The 25678-nt window shown below is 43.8% G+C and overlaps 1 protein-coding gene across 1 annotated transcript in view; it reads left to right on the top strand.

Moving 5' to 3' along the window:
• Positions 1 to 3443: 3443 nt before the first annotated feature.
• The window catches only part of FGD1 (FYVE, RhoGEF and PH domain containing 1), a 121298-nt gene continuing 99063 nt past the window's right edge, over positions 3444 to 25678 (top strand). Inside the window, exon 1 of the mRNA XM_069748193.1 lies at positions 3444 to 4707. Within this exon, the coding sequence (XP_069604294.1) occupies positions 4443 to 4707 (265 nt within the window). The 5' untranslated portion in view covers positions 3444 to 4442. The remainder of the gene's footprint in view (positions 4708 to 25678) is intronic.

Here is a 25678-nt window from a genome sequence, read left to right on the forward strand (position 1 = left end):
GGGTTAGAGTTATTGAGTAAGTTGGAAAATCAGGCCTGCTGGTTTATAGGATTCGTACCCTGGTTGTCCGCACTTTGGATGGTTGTCACGCTGGATCGTGGCTCTCCTCATATACAAAGATGGTGCTTTATAGAATAGGGGCTGTGGTAACCTGCAATGCATATTCTGGTAACCAATCAAACTTGGCAAACAGTCATCTGGATGGTGGAACTTTCCCAGGGTAATTAAAGGTACACAAGTGATGTAGTGACCCAGACAGGCCATATGGAGGCGCTGAGGCTTTAGTTTGGGCTGACAGGGCTGATCATCAACTCCCCAGTTCTCCAATCTACTTCACTTCCACATAATGAGGCACAGAGAGGTTATTGGGAGACCTGGAAAGGTTGGAAGCAGTACAGCTATGGGGTATGGTGCAGTTATGGGTTGCATTCCTCCATAAATCTATCTTTATAAGTGGTCTGATTGTGCCACTTCAATGTGAGATCAATGGGATAAATGACTGATCTGGCAGAGAATGGTCACACATCAGGGACTGGCAGGAGCTGTCCGGCACTTTCCAGCCCATTTACCATCATCTCTGTTACAAGAGAGAAGGGTTGTGTTAACCCCATAAATGCTGCATTAGTAGTAGATAATCTGATTTTAGATTAAAGGCAGACCGGACGATCATATGATCTACAAAGCCTGATCCTATAGTTTTCCTCGGAGATATGCTGGGCCAAGCATGCACAATCATGGGGAAATCGGGAGAGATAGCAGCCGGCTAAATGGGCTTTCAAATGGCCGAATGGGCGTTCTGATGGCCTGCTATCTAAGGTGTATGGACACCTAATCTGTGTTATGCACCCACCTACAGTATCTGGCCCTGGTGGAGTACATAGAAGAGAGGTTGGTCTTCAACGGGGGAACTTAAAGCTCATGGGCCGCAATGTAAAATCTCTACTAAGTCTTTAATAGGGTTGGTCTCCTCATATGGGTCATAAAGAACCTCTTGGGCTACCTAGTCTTCTACCACAACCCCATCACTTACTAGCAAGGATAAAACTGTCCCCATATAAAGGTCTAGGTATTTCCACCCAGAACAAAAGGGCAGTGGAGACCCCCCATTAGAGAGAAGTGCACAGATACTCGGCACTCAATTGCAAAGTTAGTGGAAAAGTCAGGTCTGTGCCCCTCTCTTCAAGGGACCCCCGCAGACCACCTCTAGGATATGCACTCCATTGATGTACTCGATTGATTCGGTGAAATTGTGGCAAACACACAATCACCCTGGTAAGCACCATGCAGATATTATTCAGTGCTGCTCTTAAAGGGAGAGGTATCCATAAGGGAGAGGATCTGGTGTTTGATACAACTTTTTTGTGCTATGTAATAATTTATTTGTTCTCTTATTTCCAGATCTACGTGATGAATAATGTGACTTGAAAGGTGCTCACATAGATGTGGGAGTTGGGCCATTTCCATGGTGATGCGCCTGTCAAACCCACATATTGGGCTCCGATGTTCTGCAGCTATTATATATTTGGGTCCTGCTGGTAAGCAGTGTCTCATCTCTCTTTTAGTCACGCTTCCCACTTCTTGTCTAGAAAAAACAAACGAGAGCTGCTTCTTCATCATCATCATCGTCATCATCGTCATCTCTGGACTGCAGGGTAGAGGTAAACTGCCAATATTGTCTTTTGATTTTTAGGGGTGCACTGCTTTATTTTTCCTACGGAGGCACTGCAGGCAAAATAAGCATTTTGAATAATTCCTATTATTAACAAGATCCCCCCCAAGATTACATACTGTGTGGAGACCTTTAGGGCCAAGTCCAGGGGTCTGTAGCTATCTAAAAAATACAATGCCCCACGGAGGCACCATACGACTGCAGATTCAGTAGTACAGAACCGTAGGGGTGGGATCCAGTTGGGTCTCAATAGTTTGGTGATGAAATTACTGCCCATTTTCCCCGATCCGGTCTCATTGTACCAGGTGAGCCAGGCACCATCTACCCACCTTTCAGTCTCATTGCACCAAGTGAGCCAGGCATCATTTACCCTGCATAGCTGACGACAGGTTGAACAGTTTTTGTACCCCCTTCCCATTCCATTCAGTAAGTCCTCTGTAGTTAGGATTTCCTTTACCAAGAGCAAAAGGATACAGCTCTCACCCTGGCCCTGGCAAAGTGGCTTATTGGGAGCCACCTGACACCTAGCACATGGGGCAAACCTAGCCCCGGTTTCCTTCCTTGTCCAGTTACGCCCCTTGCACTGTGAATGGAGGGTAATTCACATGTGATTCACACTACTGCTCAGGATCGGTGGGGCGCCCAGCAATCAGACCCCCACAGATCATACAGTTGTTACCTAGGAGGTGACATCCACTTAGATAAAGATGGCAAATTACTAGGACCAGTGGTCACGCCTCCACTGGTCCTTTTCAAGCAAACACAATAGTATAGTCTGCAATGGAATTGTCTCTGGCTAAAAAAGTCGAGACACTGTAAAAATATGGACAAAAAGTCACGAATTCATATGTTAGACTCCATTTTGCGTTGTTAAAGTCAACAGATTTGTCTAAGGAACGTCCGAATGCATGGTGTGGGGAGGGGAGGAGAAAGTGGTGAGAACATAGCCATGGACCGGTATCACATATTCGTGTTTCATGGATTGGTCTTGTGTCTCCAGACCCAAACTCAACACCCTCATATATGCCTATGAGTTCAAGTTAGGAGACCCGTGGAAAGTCTGTTGGATGTGTGAACGTGATCTTACTATTTGCCCAAAACAGGTGTGAATAGAAAGGGAGAACCAGCTTGGTAAAAGGTAAAATAACTAAAGCCCTCAACCCTCATACACAATAGATAGCTATCACCCCCAACTCCTCCAAGCGCTCCTGTGTTCTCCATGAGAGAGTCGTTGTCAGTCTCCTCTGGTGGCAGCTTATCTCATTGAGAATAAAAGGATTGGCGGCATGAAATAGGACATGCTGGATCCTTATCTACCCCAACATCGACTTTGGGGGCCCCTATGTACATTAGATTGTCGGCCGAGCCTACCAATATTGCCAAGTTAAGTCCAATGTCTATGGTGGGCTCAAAACATCTATGAATTTGGTTGAATTACTGTCTTCTACAAAGATCCAATCCCGACTATAAGCGATAGGGATTTGTAAGGATTTGTTACTTTTTTTAATCCCCCAATAAGTTTATTATTTACATTTTGACAGGTCATCATCCCAGTTTGGCCTCAAGGTGTCACCTGCTCCAATATGGGATGTTTTAGAAATGACAGCCGGGTGCCGGTAGGTCAGTATTGTGTGCCAGTGACAGGTGGAGTGCAGCTGGACGTAGGGAACAGAATATAAATTAACCTCATGCCCGTAAGCTTCTGTGTCCCCAATCAATACATTGTAGATCCATCAAGTGGAGCAACGGGTAGGTGTTAACCCTTTATGTTATCACTCCGTGGATGATGTGCCCATAGGTCGAGCCTTTTTTTTTTTTATTTCACCCGATCTGAATTGACCTGGGGCAGGACAGGCTACCTGCGATTCCACATGCCAGGAGCATAGCCACCAACGGGTTAAGACGACAGGATGCAGCATAATTCATGAAAAAAAAAGCAAAGGACAGTATTCCAGGGAGATGGGGGGTGGGTAACGCATGTGTGAGGGGAAAATCCAGACCAGATTTTAAATGCATCTGACGTGAAATCCAACGGCAAGGAAAGAGAGTCAGATTTCACATACACAGAGAGAAGGGGAAAAAAGGGAAGAGAAAGGAAGAAAAAACTGAAGGCAGGAAGGTTTGTGGAAGCCAAAAAGCATCACTAGCCAAGGCAGGGAGAACAAAAGAAATGACACAGCGAGGTGGATAGGTAACACAAGGCATGATTGTGTGCCATGGGGTGCTGCCACAACCGGCGGGTACCGGAGACAGACATCATCAGGTTTTATTGCTGCTGTTTTTGGGAAGCAATGCCGCATAGGATTTAAGGACAGCTCAGGACAAGGAATTAATGCAAACAGGATCCAACCTTCCTTAAGGAGCAAGCTGCTCCTTGCAGAAGAACAGCAGGGGAATGATGGATTAGCAATCAAACTGGGAAGCAGCAGGAGAATGGTGAACCATGGACAGAGCAAAGCCCCTCCAGGATCCTATAATATGGGATTAGTGAAGATCCCATAGACCACATAGCCATAGCCGCCTGTTCAGTCATACTGCAGTGTCTGCTCCATCCCACAGTGGCGGCTGCTGCTGATACAGCACCTCGGATTACAAAAATACTGCAAGTGGGGGGGGGAGAGGTGGAAAAATCAAACATATGGAGATTTAAATCAAGATTTCGTCACGGTTCATCCGGAATAAGGAAAGGGGTTCAGAGCCCGAGCTATCATTGTGCAATAAGTGCACTGCTACTCCAAGTCCATGTTCTTCCACCAATGCCTGGAGCCTCTTTATGTCTGTCCTGCCAGACACCTCTCCTGGCTTCCCATATGGTCAGAGGGGAGAAGGTGAGCTGGTACTTAAAGGGACGCAGGCCTGTCCCCTTTACCCTGCAAACATGCAGGTAAACAGACCCAGGAGCACTGCCTACACCTATCCACCATCCAGCACCCGAGAGGAACCTGAGTCCTATGCCAAGCAGTTCCAAGCCAGACGTTTCTCCTATCATATTGGGGGAGCTGCTCCTGGTCCCAGCACCCCTGTACTCCAAAATGATGGTGAGTGAACCGAATCTTAAAAATTCAATAGAATGCATCTTCGAATATTGCTTCTCGTGTATATTTTAACAGCCAGATAGCAGTACGTTCTAGCTGGGTGTATAAAATGCAGGTAACACAGGTAATTACCAATATAAGTGTCAAATATTTGCATTTTTTTATTCCTGTGGATTGCACACAACACCACATAATGGTCATTGGTGGTACTGCATGCACATTAAAATTTACAAAACTGGTACTTTTTTTTTTAGAATGGCATTATGATAGTTAGTGGATTGACACTGGAGCAAGGTTGTTTTTTAATGTATTGTGTTGCCATATTAAAAATGATAAATTATAAGTAAACCGGTTCAGATGATGAGGTTGTCAGAATCATTACTATGTGAAGGATATAATTATAGGCATAGTATTGGTGGCATCGCCCCTCTCTCTTGTAAGTGATTGCACAAATATACCAAATAGGATTGATCCATACTGGAGCTGCTGCCTGAATTCTTCTTGCAAGTCACATATTTCAGAAGAAGTGAGTCAATCCACCTGCCTTGACTTTACCAAAATCCCCTGACATAGGTTGTGTGCAGTTGTTGCGGTCATAGGTTCATTTCATCCATTGGGCTGGCAGATGGATGGCGAATTGGGCAAATCAATACTTTGATTACCCTAGTATAGGCATTTTTATTAGAAACCTGGAAGAATTTGGGAAGGTTTCAACCTCACGTGATACCATAGTAAGATATATATACCCTTGGTGCCAGTAATGTATGATTGGCACAATCTCAGGGTGGTCTTCTACTGCTATCTGTGCATAAGGGTATTCTTACCTCAAATATGCCATTGCAAGAACTGGATACACTAGGCAAAAATTGTTGGCTGAGATTTCCGGACACGGTCGCATTCCAGATTGCATCATGCTATTCGACAAATTATATCACATCCACCCCCGGTACAGGATCATATACCCAAGCTAAAAAGGAAATCCTAATAATAAATAATGGCGGCCACACACGATTTGCCGCACGTGGCCACCCGCAGGTTTTATGACCACATTATATATCAGGTCAGTCTTATAAGCCATTAGATCACGCAATGATTTTGGGTGAGAAAGGAACATTTCTTCCCCCTGCTATGCATGACAGAACACCTGCATTTCCCATATGGGCCAAATACCTTCTCCGTGTTCCAATGTAAATAATAGCGACCATCTGCAGAGGAAATGTTTCCAGTAAATCCCTGACATTTTCTAACACCAGAGACCCCAGATTTCCTCAGGTCGGAAAATATTGTTTTTCTAGGGGATCATCCAAATGACATGAGCTTGCCTGAAGATGCAAGATAAAAGGGTGACACTTTAATATTGAGTTGTCAGAAATACATGCCCGTTTCTGGGAAGACTGGGTCATATCCAATATGACCACTGCAGCAGTTCCTGTATGGGTTGTCACCAATCTTTCCTAGACCCGTCTAGTGATGTAACCTCGTCAAATAAGGTTGGGGAAAAGATTACCCAAAGACGTGTAGACATATTGGTTGTCTCTGGGGTCTCTAAGGGTTTACAAGCCCACCAGAGAATACTATAGTACTCAGGTGGGCTTGTCTAAACCTAGAGACCCTTGACATAACGAATATGTATACATAAAAGTTGTGTGACACTATACCTGAACAAAATGATCCGAGATGGTAGAGGGAGGCGCGTCAAGATCACAAAGGGGTCCACATGTAAGGTGATATGAAGGACTATATCGAAACCAAATAATGATAGAAATAACGGAAATGATTATAAAATAAGATAAAATAAAACACATACAGTAGTGCACAGTACCAGGTGTGTGTCGATAGGTGCAATACACATACCTAAGGACGGATGATGAGCCTCTGAAAAAACCGCCGTAAAAGTACACACTAAGGACTCAGAAAATTCCACCGTAACTGCACACACTGTAAACTTGGCCCCTGCAAGCCGCTAAAATACATGCCGCTAATGATAATCCTCAAAAAAGCATAAAACTGGTGTGTATGAACTCTATAGAGCAGGGAGTTCCTAGAGGTATCTTGAGCTACTTGTTTGGCTTGTTCCAATAGGGGAATAGAATAGCCTTTGTCCCGGAATTGCTGGGTCATGATTTCCGAATCCTTATTAAAATCCTCAAGGGTAGTACAGTTACGCCTAACCCTAGTGTACTGGCTTTTGGGAACATTGGTTAACCAGACAGGTAGGTGACAACTAGTAATGTTAATGAAACTGTTAGAGTCAACGTCTTTTCTAAAGCATTTGGTAAGTAATTGGTCGTTCTCTATATATACGGTAAGGTCCAAAAAATTAATACTGGTTGAACTGATGGTTGGAGTGAATTCCAAACCGAAAGAATTATGATTCAGGTTGGAAATAAATAAATTAAGGTCACTACTAGGGCCATCCCAAATGAACAGAATATCATCGATATACCGACGCCAAAGTACCAACCCTGTATGCAATTGTCCAGATTTGTAAATATATGATTCCTCCCATTTGGCTACAAATAAGTTTGCATAACTAGGGGCAAAACGAGTCCCCATAGCGGTACTTTTTATCTTATTTTATAATCATTTCCGTTATTTCTATCATTATTTGGTTTCAATATAGTCCTTCATATCACCTTACATGTGGACCCCTTTGTGATGTTGACGTGCCTCCCTCTACCATCTCGGATCATTTTGTTCAGGTATAGTGTCACACAACTTTTTTGTATTACGTATAGGTTCTGTTAGTTTCCCTCAAGCGCGGTTTCGATTCTTTTTCAGTTTGTATAGTTTACACGACAGTGGTCCGCACCTACCTGTCCTGAATCCAGCTGCTGAGGGTCTCGCCTTTACTTTTTTTCAGGTTAGCGCTGGTGTGTTTTTTGTATTCTATCGAATATGTATACATGTCTTTGGGTACCATAGTATTCTCTAATGGGCCCAAAGAACATCTTTTACCCCAAAGGTAGAGATAAAGATAGCTCCATTTGGCCACCGATCCCATCCCCTTTGTTTCTCGTTCGATTGGAGAGACTTTCACGAATGTGCACCACCACTCCATCCATTAGGTATGAGACTGATGGAGAGAGCAGCTACAATTATCACTCATCCTGTGGGTGGAGGATGAGTTGTAATTGTCAGAGGCCCGCACACACATTAGACCAACGTCGACTGAACCCGTCGATGTTGACAGGTTCAGCCGACAGTCTAATGTATCTGATAGATGCAGTTCCTACTTCTGGGACCCAAAATGCACAATATTCATTCATCCCGTGGATATGCCCAGGATGAATGATGATCTACTGATGGCACATGAGTGATATGGATTTGTTCAGGGAGACGGTGACTTAGCTCATACAATCTGGGCCACTCTAAAGGCAGACTTGAAGCTCCTATTGCCTTCTATTTAATATCTTATCCGGGCCCTCAACCATTACATGACATTTATAGTATTGCTTCCTCATATATGAAAGAAGGGTCTGTGGTCTCCTACCCTGAAGTCAATGCTACCTCAGTGCCAGTAGAGGAGCTAACATTGTGCCCATTGTTGTTCCCAGAAAGTCCTATTCTGTGGCAGCTGTCAAAAACTGGATCTTCATGATAACCTGGCGTTTTGGAGAGGATGTTGACTTTTTCAAAGTCACTGAGACTAGCGCTATGGATACATTTTGGGATGGGGGAAGTTTACTTTGCACTACTGGAATTTCCTCCTAAATATTTTCACATAAGAACCATCCAGCGACAATCAATACTATGCCATCAGCTGCTATTTTCATTCCATCTCATCAGCTATCATCTTTTCCGGCTACATCTGTCTCCTTCTTTCCACTATAATTCCCTTCTTCCCTGCACCCCGGGGTATTCACCTTGCCCTCATGTCAATCTGTATGTTTGCGACTGGTGATATCTACGGTGCAATCTACGGTGAGTTGCAGTATAAATACGTGACAAGTCTTCTGTGTCAGGGAGACGGTCCTCACTCAGAGTTGCATTGTTCAGTCCGCGCCGTGTTTATACAGCGTGGGCTGGAAACATCTGGACAAGGAGTCAGCAAACCCGCTTGAGTAAAGATTTCTGGTCTCTTGTGGTCTACGCCAAGCCCAGACACTGCAGGAAGATGTGGCAGCTCTCCACCGAGCAGGCCTGTGGGTGAGACGTCTCTTTCAGTAACTTTTAGGGCCAGGATTTGACTTCAAGATACAAGGCCATTTCTGTATGTGTCTTGTGTAGATATTGAATACTGACGTTTACTGATTTCTGAGTCTGGTTTTTTTAACACCTAGTGATCACGGAAAGTTGCATGTGGCCAAAGGAGTGGTCAACCATATAATAACTGTTCAGAGCAGCTCTCCACTTTGGTTAATAGAACGGACTCTCAAGTGAAAGATTCCCCTCAATGATGCCCCTAAGTCTTAATAGGTCCTAATGGAAGACATATCTTTCCCGACTTCCACATACACATGAGAGCTCAACTTGGCAGAGCGTCAACATGTTTTCAACAGGTAATGGTTTATCTCCCCTTCCATCTGCCTGATCCTTCTCTCTCCCAGCATCATCTGTAAAGTAAGAGTCGGGATGCCCCCATACATATCAATTGGTCAGCTGGTTCTGATGCATATGGAATTTCAGTAGACTTTCATCCCGTTCCAATGCTAACCTGTTTCTCGCAGGTCTCTACTGATCACTAATTGACACAACACAAATGCTGGCATATACGCTCATGGGGTATACACCGATCAATAACCACAGTTTGGATGGATGCTATGGCATCCGTCCAACATAGAGAACCATTAAAAAAAACCTATCTTGCACAGAGCTTTACTTAGCGTATACATTCAACTAAGTACACAGCCCTAAAAAAAATTATTGTCATCCTTTGGACAACTCTTTAACTGTGTTAGGGGGCTTCTCCACTTTTGACAATCCTACTATTAGTAGAGTCACCCTGCTTTAGGACCCTGCTATCAGCTGTGATCTGAGGGGAAAACCTGGCAGTAGATGTTATGTTTTTCTGCTTCGCCGCCACAGGTGAAATTAATTATTGCACGGTGTCCACTCAATTCACCGGATTATCTGCTTGAGATGATCGAACTTGACTATCCAGAGGAAGTAACAAGATTTCCGCAGGTGAACATGCAGAGGGATCATTAATGAACCTCAATGACAAGAGATGCTCTTCAGGTTGACTAAGGCAATGGTCCAAAATAAGGTTTATGAAAATGTGTTTTCCAAATTGGACAAGCCCTTTCAGATTTCAGGTGCTTCTTAGCAGTAATATATCCTTTAGCTCTGTTCAGACACTGCATCAACATAATTCTGGATACAGTTTTTAAATGTGTTTTCCAGGAAAAAAAATGGAGCAGTCAAGGATGACGCTGATTACCGTATATATTTTTTTTACCTAGAGCAAGTCAATGGAGATTTAAAAAAAAAAAAATCACAAAATACGTTAAAGGAAAACTCCTTTAAGTACAGTATATTTTTGGATTGTAGTAGGAATTAGGAGTACCCAGAGGAAACCAATGCAAAAACTGAGAGAGTATACAGAACTCCCTGCAGTGCTGACTACGAAGAACATAACCGCCCACATAAGAGCAAGAGCACTCGTGCAGGGAAGCAGCCGCAGCCTGACCGGTCAACAGCATCCTGCTGATCCAACTACAAGCGGATACTAAGCAAAAATGCTGCAGACTAGCCCCATTGAATTTCCGTGGGGTTCATCCTGGTGTGTATCTGCTTTCACATCCGCCTGTGCTCGACAGTAGACATGTCTTCAGTGCTGTTTATCAATGGTACTGGTTGACTGCTCATTTCTACAGCTAAGCCAGACCCCTTCTCCATCAAAGTGTCGGCTTTGACAGAGAAGGGAGCTGGCTTAGCCATTGTAATGAGATAAACCCTTTCGCTCTGTGCCTCACTGACAAATGAACTCACACCAGAAGTGGCCAGTACCAGGGTTGGGTGCTGATATCTAGAGATCAGGACACTGTTATGAATGCCAGTATATTGGTAAGTTGTGTGTATTTATATTTCTAATATAAATAAAGATATTTTTTATGTGGACAACCTCTTTAACTCTTTGGATATGGCTGCAATACCTATGTAGGAACAGCTATAGCATCTTCCATTTCAGTATATCTGTAGAATACCTGACACGCGGACATGCCATGAAGCCAGATAGTCAAAAGGTCCGGGGTCAGTACTAAGATGTTGTGAATTCCGTTGTCAAGCTCCCTCCTCTGGTCATGAGTGGTACTTCGGCTAGTTCTGTCCATGAGCTTCCTCTGGTGGATGTGAGTGGGGCTGCGGCTTCTGAGTTTCCTTCCTCAGGTGACGAGGTTAAGTCATTAGGTGCTGCTCTATTTAACTCCACCTAGTTCTTTGTTCCTGGCCTCCAGTCAATGTTCCAGTATTGGTCTTGCTCCCTCCTGGATCGTTCTTGTGACCTGTCTTCCCTGCATAAGCTAAGTTCTGCTTGTGTTACTTTTGTTTGCTATTTTTTCTGTCCAGCTTGCTATATTGGTTTGTCTTGCTTGCTGGAAGCTCTGGGACGCAGAGGGAGCACCTCCGTACCGTTAGTCGGTGCGGAGGGTCTTTTTGCGCCCTCTGCGTGGTTGTTTGTAGGTTTTTGTGCTGACCGCAAAGCTATCTTTCCTATCCTCGGTCTATTCAGTAAGTCTGGCCTCACTTTGCTAAAAAATATATTTTCATCTCTGTGTTTGTATTTTCATCTTACTTACAGTCACTATATGTGGGGGGCTGCCTTTTCCTTTGGGGAATTTCTCTGAGGCAAGGTAGGCTTATTTTTCTATCTTCAGGGCTAGCTAGTTTCTCAGGCTGTGCCGAGGCGCCTAGGTCTGGTCAGGAGCGCTCCACGGCTACCTCTAGTGTGGTGTGATAGGATTAGGGATTGCGGTCAGCAGAGTTCCCATGTCTCAGAGCTCGTCCTATGTAATTAGTAACTATCAGGTCATTTTCTGTGCTCTTAACCACCAGGTCCATTGTGGTTCTAAATCACCAGTTCATAACATAAGAGGGCTCATAATAGAGAAAGGGAGAAGAAAAAAATGTAGTCAGGTCACAGTTTGAGGTCACAGTATCAGAAAGGTAGCGGATCAAGACAAAGGAGTAAGTCAGAGGATGGTATAACATAAATCCAAGGTCAGGCAACCGAGATCAGAATACAATGCAGAGCACAGAGCAAACACATAACATTTGAGCAAAGCTACAATTGGCAATGGTCTTACCATTATTGAATGCTAAATAGCCCTTTAATCACCCAGAATGGATTACACCTGGCGGAGATCCTACCGACCCAGTCAGATAGGACAGCTGAGCTGCCATTCACAACACTCCCACCTCTGCTCAGATTGGGCGGTTGAGCTGTCACTCACAATCCTGACAGTTCAGCAAGCCCTAATCCTATAGGGTGACAGAGCTGTCATTCGCAGCGTCCATAGGACACAGTGAGTGGTGGAATCGTGACAACAATGTATAAATCCCAATTTTAGGCCCCACACTACCAGAAACAAAGAGAAAAAAAAATTACCAAAAAATCACAATTTTGTTATTTTTCCATGGGCCCTGTCCAGCAAAAGTGGGACAGTTTGGAAATACACTGTAATAATATGATTGATTGATGATCCTATACTAAAATTCCCTGATCGATCAATGGTCTGATATTATAATTATCTGATCATTCAATGATTGGATACTATAATGACTTGATTGATGATCTGATGTTACAATGGACTGAACGATGATCTAATACAATAATGATGTGATCGATCAATTATCTAATATTTTAATGATCTGACTGATCGATGATCTGATATTATAATGATCTGATTGATGAACTGATAATGCAATGACCTAGTCAGTGATCCTATATTAGAATGATCTGATCGATTAATGATCCAATAATATAATGACCGATGATCTAATATAACAATGATCTGACCGACAAGCCGAGGTTATAATGATCTGACTGATGATCTGATAATACAGTGACCTGATCAATTATCTGATATTAGAGTGATCTAATCAATTGATGATCTGATAATATAATGACTTGATGATCTCGAATTATAGTGCTCTGATTGATCAATGATGTGATATTATAATGACCTGATGTATTGATGATCCGATAATATAATTATTTGATCGATTATCTATGCTATTACAATGATCTCATTGATCAATGATCTGATATTATAACGATACGATCAATGTTTTTAAAATATTGTTTGATTTAGTGGCTATTATTGAAAGTGGGAAAATTAAAGTTTAGTGTCAGTGAAGGGGTCAGGCAAAAGAGGCATCGCTATGGTGAACCAGAAAATGTAGCACCCTGCCCCTGAGGGGGCCTAGTGGCTCCTCAGTCTGAGTATAGTAAATGACATGTAGGTGGGGGAGGCATCACTTCTCAGATACAGTAGAAATCCCAAAGCTGAAATGCCAGCCCCCATATGAGGGACATCAGGACTCCATATTACAGCCGGAGGTTGCACAGAGCTGTACTGCAGTTGTGCGCTGAGTCCTTGCCCCTGTTCACACCTGGCTACATTCATGTCTCGTATTCCCGTTATGCAGTGTCCATTGCCAGGCGCTGTAGTGAAGCTTCCATTCATATGAGTTCAGATGATTAAAGGAGCACGTGCTGGCACGGGCATAGCCGTGCAGGCGGCTGTGTGTGGTGTGCTCGCTGACGCTCACATCTCCACGAGCTGCCCTGTAATTTTCGCCTTCTATTTTGGGAACTTATGCTTCCCCCCCTCAGGGGGACGATTTGGCTTTCATTTACTTGGTTTGATTTTAAAGTCTCAGCAGCCAAGGCTGAAATCGAGAGGACGCGAGTATATGAAGAATCGCCACGCTGTGTGCCCGTAAATAAGAGCGATTTTCTGTCTGTTTGGTGGAAAGACATTCTCAGCGTCTCCTGCCGTGGGGTACAGCTTTATCTGTGAAGTGATGAAGCAGAAGCCCCCCGCTTTGGATAAATTCCGCCTTAAATTGAATATCATGCTGTATGACTAACATTACAGATGGGCGCTGATACTGTGCTGTGAATGCCATCTTTTGTGCAGTTTTATCTCGATCTTGTTGAATTTTAGTATTCGGTATAATATCCTATAAAACCTGACATAATGGCACCCACAAGGACGTACAGGAGTATAACTGGTACAAGGGCACATGCCCCAGATGATGGATGCCAAGAGCCGTGCCAACAAGTGTACAGTGGGTACAGAAAGTATTCAGACCCCTTTACATTTTTGCAAAAATTTCTACATTTCTGTTTTTTTTTCAGTCAAGATGGGGTGCAGAGTGTATATTAATGAGAAAAAATTTACTTTTTTGAATTTACCAAATGGCTGCAATGAAACAAAGAGTGAAAATTTTAAAAGGGTCTGAATACTTTCTGTTCCCACTGTATTTATGAAGAGGCACTGTGAAGTGGTCATTGAAAAAGTGGGCTCTCTCCATTGACTACTATAAGCATTTTGAAAATAGCAGCACAACCAGAACTACTATAAAAATGAGCCGCCCATACACAGCCCCCTCTTCCAGACTGGGCCCAATTCTCGAGAGCTGACACATCCATGTGTGGCTCTCTCCATTCACTTCAATGGGAGTTCAGCTTGCTTTCCTTTTCTCAGAATTCCCATAGAAGTTAAACGGGTTGCCATGTAAAAATAAGTTATTCCAACCCTGGGACCCGCATCAATTGGCTGATCGGGAAATTTTTATCCACATTAAAAAATGGTGCAACAGGTTGAATTACCGACCACCGATCCATTAATTTTCTATGGAACTGCTGGAAACAGGCAAAGGCATGTCCAGTTGCAACATAGGGATTGAATGGAGCAGAGGTTGAACGTGCACACTACTGATCCACCCTAACAAGGAACAAAGTGCATTGTTCTGCCGATTGCTGAAGGCCCAGTGGTCGGATCCCACCAGTTATCTCCAGCCAACACCTTTAAATGGAGAGAGATACACATGCACACCCACATGTTCATTGAGATTGGAATACCCCTTTACGGAAAGACTAGTCATGACTTTGTGGCAATGACAGGTGCGGGCCTGGAGCAGTTTTGGTCTCATTCCCTTTGGTGTTAGATGACCATATCGATGCAGAACTGATGTGCAGGACTCGAAAATCTTCCAAACAAGATGGTGGAGAGTGGGGCTCAAGGGTCATGGAAAGGGGTAAATGAAAGCCATGCTTTTGGGGCAAAACCCACCATCAAAATGGGGAACCAATTTGATCTTGGCTACGGGGGGGCACTTCTTTTTCATGTAGGGCACCTCATTAGGGGTTGGGAACACTCTGTTCAAGTTCTAGTAAATGGGACATATGATCATCCCACCTCTACTGAATTCGGAGGACACAAAGACCATAGGGTCATATGTGGAAAGCCATTATCCAGAACCATGACTAGAATTTCATTGAGTGCTCCTATAGTTTAAAGACCCCCATACACACTAGACTAACATCATCCAAACCTACTGATATGTATGGTATCCCCCAATTCAGTCCCAACCAATGATACAGAATCCGACATGTCAGATTTCCGATTATCCATCCTTTTGTTGGTGGGGACAGAAGCTGCCGCCCGAGTGTCAAGTGTTCCCTGAATGTGGGAGCCGGGCAGACTGCTATCTGTTGTGTACGGGGGGCTTTAGGGGCCTGGTCTGCTGGTTTGGATGGTTTGGTGACCATCGTTCTTGACAACCATTTGTGCCACCTTTACTGTAGTGACGTATTGGTCCAGACTGACACATATCTACCACATATCTTACTAACAGATAAGCACGCAGCCTCCCTCATTAGTTTTCTAGGAGATGTGTGTAAACCCGCCAGCACTTGCACTGTCATTTACTTACCATGGTTTCCATGGGAACTGAGGAGAAAGCTCCAGGATTTCTATCGACCCAAGGTCGCGATCCCAAATATCTGCAACTCAGATATATTAGATGTCATGGAGAATGTCACAGGCGAGTGGGAATATGGTCTATCTAAATTAGACAGACATGGCTATATCCATATACCGAGGATTGCAGACATATACAACGCTGGCCATACTGACTGCGCTACTGCAGCAAGCAGATTCCCAGTATTTGAGTGTTATAATTGCAGTATTATGTAGAAATATGACAATATTGTGTGGATGCCTCAAGGGAGTATTGTCTGGTTAATGTATAATATTCCCATGCTGTGTAGGTGATATTATGTTGTCACTATATGGAAATATTATGTGGGCTGTATATGCAATAACATGTGAACACTATACGTAGATTGCTTTTTATCATTGTATAGCAGTATTATTAGTATTGCTACTTTATGTCATTGTATAGCGGTACTGTTATTACTTTTTGTCATTGTATAGTAGTATTATTACTACTTTTTGTCATTGTATAGCGGTATTATTATTACCGTACTTTTTGTCATTATATACCAGTATTAATATTATGGTGTTAATTTTTTTGTCATTGTGTAGCAGTATTATTACTACTTTCTGTCATTGTATAGCGATGTTATTACAATATTTTGTCCTTAATAGTAGTATTATTGTCACTTTTTGTAATTGCTTAGCGATATTATTATTACTGTTGTCACTGTATAGTAGTATTTTCCATCAGTATTATTATTACTTTTTGTCATTGTATAGCATTATTACTATTATTGTTACTTTATTATTATTATTTTTTTGTCCCATAGCAGTGTTATTTTTTGTCATTGTACAATAGTATTATTATAACTTTTGTCATTGTATAGCACTATTGCCATTATTATTACTTTTTGTCATTGTAAAGCATTATTATTATTATTATTCGTCATTGTATAGCGATATTGTTATTAATTTTTGTCATTGTACAACATTATTACTATTCATATGATAGGTTGTGTATGGCGCTAATGTTTAAGCAATCTAGCATCTCTTTATGGACACTATATAGTAGTCATATTTGGATATTGTATGAAGGTACTAATTAGGCACATTTTGATGTACTGTGTGCAGTGGTATTATTTGGATACTGAATGTCCGCTTCATTTGGATAGTGAATGGCAGTATTGTGAGCATGATATGGCAGTTCTCTATTGGCATTATAAAGTGGAAATATTTGGATACTGTATGCAGGGAATTAGGCCTATTTTGATGTGATGTCTATGGCGGTATTATTTGTACACTGAATGCCTGATTTATTTTTATGTTGAATAGCAGTATTGTGTGAGTGATATGGCATTTCTATAAGGACACTCTATGGTATTAATTTTTGTATACTGTATGGAAGTATTAATTAGTGATTATTTGACAGTATTAATTTATTTTCCATAAAGACTTATTTTCCATAAAACCAGCACTACCAGTGATACTTAGGACCCCTGTTTGATTATGTTATTGACTAACTGGAATTCGGATTTTTAAAGGGAGCTGGCCAGTCCATGACCATGAATTACACCATTATATACTCGGTTACCTCTACGCTGCTTTTTGGCAGTGGAACACATTATATTATTAGACAACAGCACATAACCGCTGCAAATTTCACTTTCCCACAGTTTAACAAAACAGTAAAATCCCTCTGTGTTTGTGATAATCAGATAAACTGTGTGCTGTGCTTGTAGAGCCATGTATGGTGAATATAAATCTGATCCTGCCAGATATGGCTCACTACATTATTTTACAGTTTGTTTTATCTCCAGATAAAAGACAATAGAGCAGTTGCCTCTGTCAGATTAAAGGAAGCTGGGCTCCAGGCTTGCAGAGCAGATGAACAGGGATTTAACTATTTATGTGCAGGATAAAAGTTCTGCAACTATTGGATGGGAGCAAACAAGCTCTGCACAAAATAACAATTTTGCTAAAAGCACCAATTTATGGCAAGTCTACCCAATAATGCATAATCGGAGATATGAGGGATTCAACTAGGGATGAGCTCTTATAACTTCTCCATCTACAGAGGTGACCCCTGTAGTGTCCCCATATTGAAATTATCACTCAGTGTGATTCCTAAGTTCCTAAGCCACATATAATCCATAGGTCATGTGACTTAACGTACAGATGAGCCCCTGTAAGTGACCTTAATAGTGCCTCAGATGTACCCCCATAAGAGACTTATCTACAGATGATCCACTAAAATGCCCATCCACAAGTGTGCCTCTATAAGTGCCTTATTCACAGGTGAGGCCCAAAAACCGCCCATCTGCATTTGTGCCTTAACCAAAGATGAGTGTGAGCCCACATAACCTCTTCATCCATATGGGTGACCCATTTAGTGCCTCAGTCACACCGGTCTGACCACATAAGTGCCAAAGCCACAATCGAGCCCCCTGTAACTGTCTCGTCCATGGGTCTAACCACATTAGTGCCAAAGCCAAATTTGAGCCCCACAAATGTCTCACGTATAGGTCTTGTCTGCCAACATAAGTCGTAAAGCCACATTCAAGCCCCACAACTGTCTCATCCATAGGTCTGACCACATAAGTGCCAAAAGTAACATTCGAGCCCTCATAACTGTCTCATTTATAGGTCTGACCACATAAGTGCCAAAGCCACATTCGAGCCACCATAACTGTCTCATTTATAGGTCTGGCCACATAAGTGCCAAAGCCACATTCGAGCCACCATAACTGTCTCATTTATAACTCTGACCACATAAGTGCCAAAACCACATACGAGCCCCTATAACTTTCTTATCCGTATGTATGACCCCATAAGTGCCAAAGCCACATAGGATCCCTTATAACTATCTTCTCCATTGGTATGACACCTTAAGTGTCAACACTACATATGAGCCCACTTAACTGCAACTTCCATTGGTGTGACCCAGTTATTGCCTCGGTCACAGATGAGCCCCCATAAATGTCTCATCCACAGGTGTGCCCTTCTAAGTGCCTCAGATGTGCCTGCATAAGTGGCTTATCCATAGGTGAACTTCAAAAGTGCCCATACGCAGGGGTGTCCTCTCAAATCCTTCCTCTAGAACATTTTTTGCCCCTTAAGTGCTTCATCTATAACTGTGGATAAGTGCTTCAATCACATATTATTATTATTATTTATTTATATAGCAAATATCACATACTGTAAACAAACTAACAATGACGGACTGATACAGAGGGGCGAGGACCCTGCCCTTGCGGGCTTACATTCTACAGGATTATGGGGAAGGAGACAGTAGGTTGAGGGTTGCAGGAGCTCCGGTTTTGGTGAGGCGGTAGCTCCGGTGTTGGTGAGGCGGTAGCTCCGGTGTTGGTGAGGCGGTAGCTTCGTTTGTGATGAGGCAGCAGCGGTGTCAGTGCAGGCTGTAGGCTTTCCTGAAGAGATGAGTTTTCAGGTTCCGTCTGAAGGATCCGACTGTGGTTGATAGTCGGACGTGTTGGAGCAGAGAGTTCCAGAGGATGGGGGATATTCGGGAGAAGTCTTGGAGGCGATTGGATGAGGAGCGAATAAGTGTGGAGGAGAGAAGGAGGTCTTGGGAGGACCGGAGGTCACGTGAGGGAAGATATCGAGAGATTAGTTCAGAGATATATGGAGGAGACAGGTTGTGGATGGCTTTGTAGGTCAGTATTAGCAATTTGAACTGGATACGCTGAGGGAATGGGAGCCAGTGAAGAGATTTGCAGAGGGGGGAAGCGGAGGAGTAGCGAGGAGAGAGATGGATTAGTCGGGCAACAGAGTTAAGGATGGACTGGAGAGGTGCAAGGGTGTTAGCAGGGAGGCCACAGAAAAGGATGTTGCAGTAGTCAAGGCGGGAAATGATGAGGGCGTGCACAAGCATTTTAGTAGACTGGGGGTTGAGGAAAGGACGGATCCTGGAGATATTTTTGAGCTGGAGGCGACAGGAGGTGGAAAGAGCTTGGATGTGTGGTTTGAAGGACAGGGCAGAGTCGAAGGTTACTCCGAGGCAGCGGACTTCGGGTACAGGGGAAAGCATGATGTCATTGACTGCGATAGATAGGTCAAGTAAGGAAGATTTGTGGGATGGAGGAAAGATGATGAGTTCAGATTTGTCCACATTGAGTTTGAGGAAGCGAGAGGAGAAGAAGGAGGATATGGCTGATAGGCACTCTGGGATTCTGGACAGCAGAGCGGTGACGTCTGGGCCAGAGAGGTAGATCTGAGTGTCGTCAGCATAGAGGTGGTACTGGAATCCATGGGACTTTATGAGTTGTCCCAAGCCAAGTGTATAGATTGAGAAGAGTAGGGGTCCTAGAACAGAGCCTTGGGGGACTCCAACAGAGAGAGGGTGGGATGAGGAGGTAGTATGGGAGTGGGAGACGCTGAATGTGCGGTTGGAAAGGTACGAGGCGATCCAGGATAGGGCGAGGTCTTTGATGCCAAAGGAGGAGAGGATCTGTAGTAGGAGGCAGTGGTCAACTGTGTCGAAAGCAGAGGACAGGTCTAGAAGGAGGAGTATTGTCCAGTAGCTTTGGCGGTAAGTAGGTCGTTAGTGATTTTGGTCAGGGCAGTCTCAGTTGAGTGATGGGGGCGGAAACCAGATTGTAGATTGTCGTACAACAAGTTAGATGAGAGGTGGGAGGAGAGTTCAGCATGGACGTGCTGCTCCAGGAGTTTGGAAGCAAATGGGAGCAGCGATATTGGGCGATAGCTGGACATAGCAGTTGGATCGAGGGTTGGCTTTTTAAGGATAGGCGTGATTGTGGCATGTTTGAACGCAGAGGGGAAGGTGCCAGAAGTTAGTGATAGGTTGAAGAGGTGGGTTAGGGATGGGATAAGTGTGGTGGTGAGGTTGGGGAGGAGGTGGGATGGGATGGGGTCGAGCGCACAGGTGGTGAGGTGGGATTTGGAGAGGAGACAATTAAGTCCCCCTTCAGTGATGTTGGATAGGGAGGTTATGGGGTTTGGGCATTGGTCTGGTATACAAAGGGGTTGTGGTGGTTGAACAATAAAGTCTTGCCTTGTCTGGTCGATCTTATTTTTAAAGTGTGTGGTAAAGTCCTCAGCAGAGATGAGGGAGGTTGGAGGGGGCAGTGGGGGGCGGAGGAGGGAGTTAAATGTTTTGAATAACTGTTTGGGGTTGTGGGATAGGGAAGATACGAGGGTTGTGAAGTAGGCCTGTTTAGCAGAGGTGAGTGCAGATTTAAAAGCGAGTGTTGCTTGTTTGAATACAGTGAAGTCGTCTTGCGAGTGTGTTCTCTTCCAATGCCGCTCCGCAACCCTGGACACTTGCCTTAGCTTTTTGGTGGTGTTATTATGCCAAGGTTGTCTATTGATACGTCGCGCTCTGCCATGGACGAGAGGGGCAACCGTGTCAATAGCTGATGCGAGAGTGGCATTGTAGAAAGCAGCAGCACTGTCTGTGTCGTGGAGTGAGGATATGGATGCCAGTGGTAGGATGGAGTCAGAGAGTGTGTGGGTGTGTGGGTGTCTAGGTGTGCAAGGTTTCTGCGTGAGTGCGCATGTTGCTGGATATGGATGATTGGTGAGGAGGACAGGGATGAGAAGGTGAGCAGATGGTGGTCGGATAGAGGGAGAGGGGAGGTGGTGAAGTTAGATAGAGAGCAAAGACGGGTGAATACCAGGTCTAGTGTATGCCCATCCGTGTGGGTGGCTGCGGAGGACCACTGAGTAAGTCCAAAGGATGAGGTAAGGGACAGAAGTTTGGAGGCTGTTGACTGAAGGGTATCAATGGGGATGTTGAAGTCACCCATGATGATGGTGGGAGTGTCAGCAGAGAGAAAGTGAAGAAGCCAGGTGGAGAATTGGTCAATAAAGGCAGTGGCCGGGCCCGGAGGTCGGTATATGACGGCCACTTGGAGGTTGGAGGGAGAGTAGATGCGGACAGAATGGACTTCAAAAGAGGGGAGGATAAGGGAGGGAAGAGGTGGGATTGGGTTAGAGGTGCAGTTTGAAGAAAGGAGAAGACCCACTCCTCCACCATGTTTGTTGCCGGGTCGAGGGGTGTGGGTGAAGTGGAGGCCTCCGTAACACAGCGCAGCAGGAGAGGCGGTGTCAGAGGGTGTTAGCCATGTTTCTGTGAGGCCAAGGAAGGCAAGATTGCGGGAGAGAAAAAGGTCGTGAATCACATGAAGCTTATTGCAGATTGAGCGGGCATTCCAGAGTGCTCCAGAGAGAGGGAGCAGGGGGGTGGGCATCAGGGGCACGGGTTTTATGTTGGAAAGAGTGCGGAAGTTCATGTTGGATAGTGAGTGATAGGAGGTAGTAGTAATGGGAGGTATGAGATGTGGGGGTCCAGGGATGGGAGATATGTCTCCAGCAGTGAGGAGAAGGAGAGAGAGAGAGTAGGTGGGAGAAAGAGAGTGGCCGACTTGTTTTATGTGTTTGTTGGACAGATTTGAGGTTGAGGAGCAGGTCAGCAGAGGAGGACAGGTGGGGAGGTAAGAGGGAAGGGGAGATGATTATTAGGTTAGGGAGTGCTGGGATTTGTGATAGCGAAGGAGAGAGAGGACTAGTGGAGCAAACAATGTAGGGGCATAGGTAAACATGGCAAAGAAGTAAGATGGGTTAATAGAAAGCTAGATTCAAGTAATAAGAAGTGCTTACTCGGAAGACACACCCAGAAGAAACAGAACATAGAGTGGGGTCCTGACTCCTGCCGTGACTAACTGCCGTTGAAATAACTGCGGCGTCTGTATGCTTAGCTGCCGTGATGCTTTGCTGCAGGGATGCGCATGCCTGACCCCACAGGCGTATCCCCCTTAAGATGCTACTACATTTATAGGACTGACTAAAGGATCAGGTGAGAGGGATTGTGGGTCCTTATTTGGGATAAATTAGCAATTGGCCAACACCCCGGGGGAGGTTACAAGATCAAAGGCACTAGACCTGGCTGCAAACATTTGCTCTAACACCATCATCACAATAATGTCTCCTGTGACCCCAGCATGGATGGACAGCAGTAAGTAATACAATGCAACAAATGCATTTAGCATACAGTCAACAGGCACATTAAAGGGAAGGGTGCAGGATTAGGGGCGGCAGATAACAGCGAGTAGCAGAGATGTTCGTACCATTAAAGGGAAGGGTGCAGGATTAGGGGCGGCAGATAACAGCGAGTAGCAGAGATGTTCGTACCATTAAAGGGAAGGGTGCAGGATTAAGGGCGGCAGATAACAGCGAGTAGCAGAGATGTTCGTACCATTAAAGGGAAGGGTGCAGGATTAGGGGCGGCAGATAACAGCGAGTATGGCCCCCTCAAGAGCCTCAGCTTGAAATGTTCTACCTTAAAGGGGTGGGGCCATAAATAACATGTCATAGGATAGGTGATAAAGTTATGATCATTGGAAATTTGATCGCTTGATCCCTCACTGATCACAAAAACAAGGTTCATAAAGATCAGTGGGAATAAAACGGTAGTGGGCATGTGCGACCTCTGTTCTTTTCTCTACATATTGATGTGCATGTCGCACATGCCCACTACCATTCCACTGACACACGTGACCTTGGCACCCTTATTCTTGGGATTGTGGGGGTCTCCGCAGCCAACCCCCAGCAATCATACATTTATCATTTATACTATGGTTTCTCTCAAAAGCATCTGTATCAGCTATATTCGCAATGGTCCCATCCAAACCTCTTCTTTAGCTTCATGCTCAGAGTATGTTCCAATATGCTATGTGGCTTCCAGCAATCACACAGATCAGAGTATACTGGTGGGGGAGTACTAGGGCTCGCACTCATCTGTGTAAAAAACATCGTCCAATATTGTTCCTGAAAAGTAGGACGAGTGTCATGTGAGTACAATGCAATTTTTCTTACCTAGCGTCCGTATGAAATCCGTATGCAATACTTCTTTAACATCATCTGTTACATACAGTAATTCTGTGTCATTTTAATCTAGTTTTCAGACTAATAAAACAATGTTATATACAGAGATAGATAGATAGATAGATAGATAGATAGATAGATAGATAGATAGATAGATAGATAGATAGATAGATAGATAATCAGCCCACAGCTGTCTGCTTAGCCTTTGCTGGTTATTAAAAATAGGGATGACCCCACGTAATTTTTTAGGGGGCACCCCTTTTTAATAACTAGAAATGCTACGCAGACAGCTGTGAGCTGTTATTAATAAGCTTCATTCATGGTTATTGGCCTCTTCCCAGAATAATAACACCAGCCCCCAGCTGTCTGCTTTTCCTCAGCTGGGTATTAAAGGTTGACCCCACACCATTTTTTAATGTAATTTTATATTTATTAGCTAAATGCATGTACAGTACACTACACACACACTGCACTAATTAAATATCTCACTAATTCATTTCTATCTATCCTAACGGTTGACACTATGACTTTACTGTGCTCGGCTGATGAAATGTTGGGTTTCCTATACGGCACACAAATGGCTCGTGTGCTGTGCAATTTTTTTCTCGCACCCATTAACTTGCATTGGCGAGTCTCGTTCGATATACACCGCCACTCGCAGCATTCTGCAATTTTTTTCTCAGTCCGATCCGAGCTGACAAAAAAATCACAGATGAGCAGGGACTCATAGATTAAGATTGGTCAGAGTGCAGTCCAATTTTTTATCGGATTGCAGTTGTCTGATTTATACGCAGATGAGTATGAGCCCTTACAGTGTATATGGTGTGCTTTACATTTAATGGTGCATTTAGCTGTAAGGTGCTATAGTAGACTAAAGCCATCTGACTTCAAAAGAGTTAAATGGGTTTCAGGTTTCAGGTTACAGGGATTGCTTAGTTTTCCCATGATCTCTCTCAAAGACCCTCATCCAAATTTCCACATCACTGACATTGTCCTGGTGACCCACCACAGTAAAGAGATAACTAGTAGGGGCATGTGTGAAGGTGCATTGACCCCTGTAAGAAGCGCTCCAGTGAGAACTGCAAGAAAGGACTTGTGTACAAAGAACTATGAAGTTCCTTAGATCCTAGGAAGGAAATCTGTCTTCATCTCTTACACCAAAACACAGCCAAAAGCTATCTGGTTGCTGCCTGGTTAGGAATGGAGACATTTTTGCATCAGCATCAAAACTACTTTTAGAGCCCAAAATAAGCTGCCTCCTCCTGGCAAGAACCAATAGATTAAGACAGATGAGGACCTTTTCGGGGCACTCTTTTGGCATATTTTTGTCCCATGAATACCTACAGGTATGCCTTACTATATGTTGTCAGGTCTCAATACCATGTAATTACAGGTAGGTAAACCCAAACTTTTGACGTTGGTGTGTTGACTTCCCACCAATTTCTAGACTCTAGGGAATTGCAGCATTTATTACTCAAGTTGGTCTTACACATGAGATAAATATTGACCGACAATGGCTCGATCTGCCAATTATCAAATGTTTGAGGATATCCCCTGAAAGCTGATTATCAGGACATATGAGTAGGGGTTCCGGGTGATAGGGTATAGCTTGTTTTCATTGGATAACCCCTTTAAGGGATAGTCCATATTGAGCAGCCCCCAATGAAATGCAATGATATCTACAGGTCCTAATGCTCCATGATCACCTGTGATAAACATGAGATCATGGGGGTTACAGTCCAATGTGGGCTATTTGTATTGAAGCACTACTCGACCATAATTGAAATTTTGTCCAAAGTAATTTTTCCGATTTACCGTTGTGCACCCCTTACTGTGCCTTCTAGATGGTCGCAGTATTGATTACTCCTTATAATTACAGGAGTAAAATAAGGTAAAAAAAATCTGTCAATTGATATGATTTCCGTTGCTTTCATGGAAGCCAAGAGATACTATAAGGTTTGGGGTTTGGTGGGCCGCCAGTTGGACAGCCCTTGAAGCAGAAGAATCTCTGGAGTGTAGTCTGCCCACTTTTTTACTTTTTCATATTTATTCTTAGTACAAACTGGTATTTATCACAAGTCTGGTAACTTACATCTGCCTGGAGTTTGTTCCAACCTCGTTTACGACTAAGTCATATTTTCTGACCGTGACCTTACTTACCCCCTTGAGCATAACCTCAGTTCACACGTATGTACTGCAACAACTTCTTGAAGTAGTTG

Source organism: Ranitomeya imitator, chromosome 2 (genome assembly GCF_032444005.1).
Source record: "Ranitomeya imitator isolate aRanImi1 chromosome 2, aRanImi1.pri, whole genome shotgun sequence".
In the NCBI taxonomy this organism is placed as follows: domain Eukaryota; kingdom Metazoa; phylum Chordata; class Amphibia; order Anura; family Dendrobatidae; genus Ranitomeya; species Ranitomeya imitator.